Source organism: Priapulus caudatus, unplaced genomic scaffold (assembly GCF_000485595.1).
Source record: "Priapulus caudatus unplaced genomic scaffold, Priapulus_caudatus-5.0.1 Scaffold1525, whole genome shotgun sequence".
In the NCBI taxonomy this organism is placed as follows: Eukaryota; Metazoa; Priapulida; class Priapulimorpha; order Priapulimorphida; family Priapulidae; genus Priapulus; species Priapulus caudatus.
The window spans coordinates 23956-30902 of record NW_014578586.1 but is presented as its reverse complement, the minus strand read 5'-3'; the positions used below and the strand labels follow the sequence as shown (position 1 = coordinate 30902).

Below are 6947 nucleotides of genomic sequence, written 5' to 3'. Positions count from 1 at the left end.
GCTCAGAGGTCGACGCCGTCACGGTAACCCGCGGTTACGCGCGCAGAGGTCGACGCCGTCACGGTAACCCGCGGTTACGCGCTCAGAGGTCGACGCCGTCACGGTAACCCGCGGTTACGCGCGCAGAGGTCGCCGCCGTCACGGTAACCCGCGGTTACGCGCGCAGAGGTCGCCGCCGTCACGGTAACCCGCGGTTACGCACGCAGAGGTCGACGCCGTCGTGAAGTGGATTCCGACGCGATCTTCGGAATTGTCTCGTGTCGTAATTTTATCGTGTGCTGCGACGTGCTGCCACTGCTCGTCTCTGTGTATCAACGCGCATGATCTATCGTCATGCCTAGCATTGAAACCTTCTGCTCACTTCAGCATCTTCAGGAATTCCTGAAACTTAATGATGTCAGCTTCACCCGCATTTCCTAATCGGTCCTGTTGTCGTTCCCACCAGCTCAATCTGATTATTTTAGCATTTTTTGCGATTGTTAATATTGTTGTTGTTATTTATTTACAGGATGGGTACACATCTAATTACACCGATTACGTATTATTGTTATTATTATTGTTGTTATTTACGTGCTATTTTCGATCGTTTACAGGAGGCGGTCGTGAGGAGCGTCTTGCTGAACAACATTGCGGAGGACGAGTCGAACAACAGCTTCCGCTGGGTGTGCAGCCTCGACGACATCGGCCGCAACATGAAGCACCTCATGCGATTCATATCCTACAACCGCTCCTACCACTCGGACGCGCTGTTCCTAGCGGGCGCCAACTCTACGTACTTCACGTACGTACGATGCAGCCGCTCCATGGGCTTCCTCACCGGTCGCGGTGTCGCGAAGTTTGAAATACCGTTGGGGGGAAAAATGCGTTTTCCGCATTAGATTTAGAAGTGTCGGTATAAACTGCATACTGGGGTTTCGTTCCCGTGTTGACTGTCAGAATGGCTTGGATCCTACAGCATAGGAATCTTACTCCAGTCTCAGAAATTGCTGAAATTCTGTTCATCATTCCTATTAGTTCTATTGTATTGGTTTTACTGTTTGATAAACACTAGTGAAACATCAAAAGTCGCCCTTGTCGCACTAAACATTAGTAGAGTAGAAGAAAAGTAGAAGTGTTAAAGTTAAGTAAAGTGTAAAAGCAGCCCTTGTGTGCATATATTTGCTACGAGAGACGCTCGCGCAGGTTTGGATGTATATTTGAATTAACTTTGGCTCTTTTTTTAATGCTGAATTTCAGGAAAGCGGACTACCCGGAAGTGCAGAGGCTGTTTCCGCGGGCGGACATGCTGTATATAGAGGGCGCCGGGCACTGGCTCCATCTCGACAAGCCGCGGGAGCTCCTCGATGCTCTCGTGCCGTTCATGAACAAGCCGAGCAGTCTGTAAGATCGTTCCGGCGAACAACGTCCCGCGTCGGAAACGCCATCCAATCGGAATCAATCGGAATGTGCCGTCGTGCGACGCGGGCAATCGAACTAGGCGTCGCGATCCCCCTGTCTGCCTGGCCATAGCCTTGCTACAGATTACGGTTTGGCAAACAGTCATGGTGGAGTTTTTAACGAGAAGGACTCCACTCGTAGTTGATTTCTGACTGCCAGTCGATTTCCCGCGAGGTAGAGATGCGTTTGGTTCGCGTTTTCCCCGTCGGACGTTTGTATAGTAGACTACCGATTCACGGGCCGGAACGATTTATTAAGAGATGTCGCGTTGTTGCCGCTGCGGAAAGGAACTTTGCAGTTCTTGGGTGTTGAATTGTGGCTTGTTGCTGCTTTAGTTGGCTGGACACGACCGCGGCCGATTGGTGGTGTGGTGTGAACTCACTTCTGTATTTTCATATGTCGATGACCACATCGTTGGAAGCTTGGCACGTACCAGTACAGAAACAGAAGAAATAGACAAAATAGAAGTAGAAGAAACAGAAGAAATGTCTAACAGATTGTTGACTTTGTAGTTTATATAACATTATAATGGTTTTTTTAAGTATTACGTGAGGTAACGTGGTTTTTTTTGCGGGGAGGGGGGCGTTTTTTTCATTAAATATGCTGTTATAGGCGTTGTTACGTGAAGGTTAGTAGGCTATGTATTGTTATGTATGCAGGCTGTAGTGAAAAGACTATGATCGTGCATCAACTAGTTATCTCACGTCAGAGGAGTACAGTACAGCGTCACTCTCTTGTCAGCTAGTTCTAATCTAGATGCTATTTATTGATTATTGGTGGCAAAAAATTGATTTTGAATTTAAACCCGCTCGTTTGACTTTAGATTAAGCTGTTGGAAGTACGACTGAGAGTACAGTCTTGTACAGATATGCCATACCTGAAATTCTATATAAGCTTTTAGGTCGAGTTCAGAAATATCATGGTAACATGACTTAGTGTGCCTTAAAAACATCAGGGAGTAACTGTAGTTATGTTTAAAAAAATAATAAGTAGGCAGTGGTGCTAGTTAACTATACTACATATACATGTCGGAACTTCAGGTTTGTGGAATTTGCTCATTTTGTGAATATAATCTCTGTAATTAAAATACCGAACGTGTTTGGTAAAGAAAATATTCAGAATTTGAAATTATGATTTGTTCTCTGGTTGAGCCGAACTGGTTTTACCTGCTCCAGAATACCAAATCTCAGGTAGAATTTTGCATGCAGTGTGTCACTTGTGAGTGGGACCCAATAACTCGTTTATCAGATGGGACTACAAAGTTAGAGAATGTATTTTGTCTAGACAATTATTGACTACGGTTGGTCCTTCCCCCTCGCAATTCATACGTGTACGTGTGTGCGTGTGTTCTTCCACAACCTATACGCTGGCTGGTCGCGACGACCGGTCATGCAATAGAGAGAAACTATTTTAGAAAGGTATACTTTGAGGGCAGAGTTAGACAGCGGTTTACCTTTTGATAGCGACGAGCCACGGTGGGCAACTTTCTAACGCCGACCCCCCCCCCCCGTCCGTGTGAACGGAAAGTAAGCAGCGCTCGGCAAAAAGGCGATTGCAGTTCCGACAAGATGTCCGTCCTAATTAACACGAACGAACGCGCGTGACCCAGTTAGGACAGCGGGTGTTTTTGCATGGGGAGTACATCGCGATATGGTTGTGATGGGTTGATTGTTAGCAGAGCTCTGCGCGGTCTTTGCCAATAAGTTTTTTAGTACCACTGCCGCGTCGACTCAGATTTGTATAGAGACTAGATGAGGGGCGATGTACGGCTCGCAATAACCGCTGCCCTCCGCTTTAATAAAATTGTCTTTTAAACATACGCTGTTCGGTGTGTTTTTGTGTGGCTTGATGTGACATAGATAAGGGCTTAGAGGAAAGCTTGATTGTCCTTGAAGGCCATCATCTGTTCATGACACGAGTAAATGCTCGCATACACCGAGAAAGAAGTCCAAAACGACGTCCAAAACGAATTCCAAAAGTCTAGAAAAGAAATAATTTATTTAGTCGGTTATCGCTATACAAATTCGTCGCGCGCGACAATCGTGACTTTCACGCGCGACTCCGAGATTCGCAAACCCAAAGATTTACTCACCGGGGGGAGGGTTAAAGGTCACCCTGGCGCGAGCCTGCTACCCCCCGTGCCCCGGTCACCTCCCGACGCAAACAGTCGCAGTCACCGCTCGGCACGAATACCTCACGCCACGCGCGGTGTTGCTGGTGGCTGGCTCCTGGCATCGCTAACGACGCAGGTTTAGCGCTCGCTCCGTCGGCTGCAGTTTCTTCATGAGGAGGGCGCGACAGACGATGAGGTTGCCACGACGACGACGACGACGACGACGTCCTACGCTCGTCACGCTCACGCCTCAGATTCCTCGACCTGACTCGCAGCCCCCGTCGCGTACGCCCGTTGCCTAGCAACGAGCATCCTCTGCCTGGCTTTCTGGAATGACTCTGCAATAGAATCGTGGGGACGTTTTGTTGCGATATTGACGGCTGAAGCTACGTTCGGACGACAAGAACTAAAGCTGCCATTTTCAAATTTACGTATACATGCATTGCATTACGATAATAAATTGGTTGTCATACATGGAAAATTAGACGTAAGATTTTTGCTGCCAATTGCTGTTTACTCTGTTTATCTCGATACTTACCAAGAACAGCTGCTAGCCCCTGCTGCATGGCTCCACCTCTGAAAATACACACACAGACTGTGAGATTATACAGGTCAGTAACAGTTCTAGCACGGAGATTCCAACGAACATTTGATGCCACGCCATCACAGGTGCCTGTCTATAATCGACTGTTTTGTAACCGACGTCCTGAACCATAACCAAGATATTGTGTGAGAAATAGAATTTATATATAATGTTGAAAAAAATATTGCATTCCAAAATCTCACACTTGAAAAATTTAATAATAGATGGTCATCATGTCATAGACTCTTCCCAGTACTGTAATATCAACATCAAAGGTCAAGCTTTGTGACCCAAATATATAAAACCAGGTGCCCTCCCCCCCCCATCTTGTTTCTACTCTTCTCTTTCTCTCTCTCTCTCTCTCTTTCTCTCTTTCTCTCTCTCTCTCTATCTCTATCTCTCTCTTTCTCTCTCATATTTCATTAAAACCTCCACTCATATATATATTATATGTGTATTTGTATGAATTGTACTTGTATGGAATGTTTGGATTTGTATGAACTTAAATAGTATGTACCTGTATCTATGTATTTGTATGGAATGTATTTGTATGGATGAGTGGAGAAAATAAAAAATAAAAATAAAATAAAAAATAAAAAATAAAAAAAAGATATTGTGTGAATCTTTTGATGATTGGGGCAGGTTCCCACCGCAACAAGATGGTGATACACAATAAGAAACATGACAATCACAGCGATATTTTTCTAAATGAATTTGTCGCCAAGTACGGGGAAACGTACCCTAGTCTGTCAACTAAAGAAGCAAGTTTCTTCTTGCTCGCTGCTGTATCGAGGAATGATCTAGAAAAACGAATAAAACACATTTCTTATAGGCTATGGAGAAGCAATCTTGTCATCCACACCTTACATAACTGACTTGGATCTGTAACGTGTGAAGAATTACAAATAATTTTCTCCTTTCCTGTTACCTTTAACTTGCCTTATGTTATCTGTCACCTAACATGCGATTACACTGAACTTTCATCAACTGGATTTCATGGAAGCGATCGTGGCAAAACTTTTTATCTGTCCACCGATCACCGTGTTAGCTGTGCAATGATAGTAGTACCTGGACTGTTGAATTGTGTTGATCCTGATTGTCACACTGCCGGTCGATTCCGTCTTGAAGCCAAACTTACTTAGATGAGCGCCCTGTTTGAAAATACCAAAACACTATTCAGCTACTATACAACAGTGAAAAACAAAAGACAGTAAAGTACAACAGTAACACAGTAAAACCAAAACACGATTCACCTACTACAAGAGTAAAACAAAACAGTAAAATACAACAGTAATAGTGTGATTTCGAGCATGAAACTCTGGTTTCTTCCACTCGTTTTCAAGGAACAATCGAAAATGTGAGATTCGGATATCACCGGATCGGTGGATACATGCCTCGAACGTGGACGGCACGCTCACATACGTGGGATCTTCGAGTTCTGGCGAACCGCCAACAAAGAATCGCCTCAGCTCATCCCGTATAGAGTGACCTACAGGTCTCCATGTGTTCAGGGTTTCCATGCGACAGCCTGTTGCAAAAAAGCGTGACACCGAACAAAGGCATTATTACGTCATGTGTCTTATAAACGTATTATCGTATGTGCATCCCATACGACTTGTATCAGACGTTGCCACGCAGATACTAACATGCATTGTTGCGATAGAAACAGGGATGAATCTTGAAACGTGCACAAGAATGCTGTCGCGATGTAAAATACAAAATAAATGCGACAGTGATTTCAAATATTGTGCTTGTGCCCTAATGCCAGGTACTTAACAGTTAGTTGATTACCCGTGCGTTTAGTATGTGTATAATATATATGTATACAGACTGAAATGTACATATGGCATACCTGGGCTGGTTGGTAGAGTTATATAGCCATAGCCTTCTGTTCGGTATCGATGCCAGGAATCCAGTGATAGCACCTCGATGTACAGCTGCGGCCATCGCATCATTTCATCTGCAACCAAGTCAAGACATAAACCCACCACTTCTACAACATGTATTCGCGCAGTAGTATATCTCAAGTGCTTACTGCCACCTTAAATTAATGCTAGATCCACAAATATATTAGTATTGTCAACCTACCAGTGCCCTTCTCATCTTCAATGGTTTCCTTTTTGTAGAAAAGTTCGAACTCGAATGGAAATGAAAAGTGGGCAACATTGTCCTGCAAGCAAAATGTTGACAGCATATCTCTAATTACTTATGTTCGAAATATTTGTAAATTTGCATGCATCTCATAACAATGCATGTACATAAAATAAGATTACATTCAAAAAATATTTTGTTGAGCTCATTGTTAGCGTATTATATCGTACAAACCTCAGGATAAAAAGGTGGACGTATAATTGAACAAATTACACGAAGATACGTCTGCGTTACTCACCCGGCCATGAACGGCAGTAGAACAAGTCTGTGTCACCCATGACAGCTGCTGGTCACCTCTAGTTCGCCATGCTGAAGTAAACACATCTACACATAAAGACCACTGCAAAAGCTAGAAAGACTTTCCCAACTGTGACAGTGTATGGGCAACATACCTGCCTGCTTACCAAATCCTATAAATAAACAGATTTTTAGATTATATGGCGCTTGCAGCTGGCGATAAAGATGCTTTTATCACACGAGAAGGGTATCGGAAATCGCCTTAATAATAATTTTAAATTAGTTGCTAGCATAATCAGCGAGGGTTCCCCCTCTTGTTATTCATCGATAGATTGAGGCAAGCTGTTAGTGTTGCTCATAGGGTCTATGTCCCCCTGGCTACTGCCGGAACGTACCCTGGTCACTATTTGATATGGTTAGGGTTAG

The 6947-nt window shown here is 44.2% G+C and overlaps 2 protein-coding genes across 2 annotated transcripts in view; one reads left to right on the top strand and one right to left on the bottom strand.

The window, feature by feature from the left end:
• The window catches only part of LOC106816905 (alpha/beta hydrolase domain-containing protein 11-like), a 13551-nt gene extending 10297 nt beyond the window's left edge, over positions 1-3254 (top strand). The window contains exons 6-8 of the mRNA XM_014821548.1: positions 127-143; positions 594-781; positions 1237-3254. Coding sequence (XP_014677034.1) covers positions 127-143; positions 594-781; positions 1237-1384 — 353 coding nt within the window. The 3' untranslated portion in view covers positions 1385-3254. The remainder of the gene's footprint in view (positions 1-126; positions 144-593; positions 782-1236) is intronic.
• Positions 3255-3407: 153 nt separating this feature from the next.
• Positions 3408-6947, bottom strand: part of LOC106816904 (Meckel syndrome type 1 protein-like) — an 8671-nt gene continuing 5131 nt past the window's right edge. Inside the window, exons 9-16 of the mRNA XM_014821546.1 lie at positions 6523-6593; positions 6222-6303; positions 5986-6093; positions 5528-5661; positions 5202-5284; positions 4874-4933; positions 4089-4126; positions 3408-3888 (exon numbers count right to left, since the gene is read on the bottom strand). Coding sequence (XP_014677032.1) covers positions 3794-3888; positions 4089-4126; positions 4874-4933; positions 5202-5284; positions 5528-5661; positions 5986-6093; positions 6222-6303; positions 6523-6593 — 671 coding nt within the window. The 3' untranslated portion in view covers positions 3408-3793. The remainder of the gene's footprint in view (positions 3889-4088; positions 4127-4873; positions 4934-5201; positions 5285-5527; positions 5662-5985; positions 6094-6221; positions 6304-6522; positions 6594-6947) is intronic.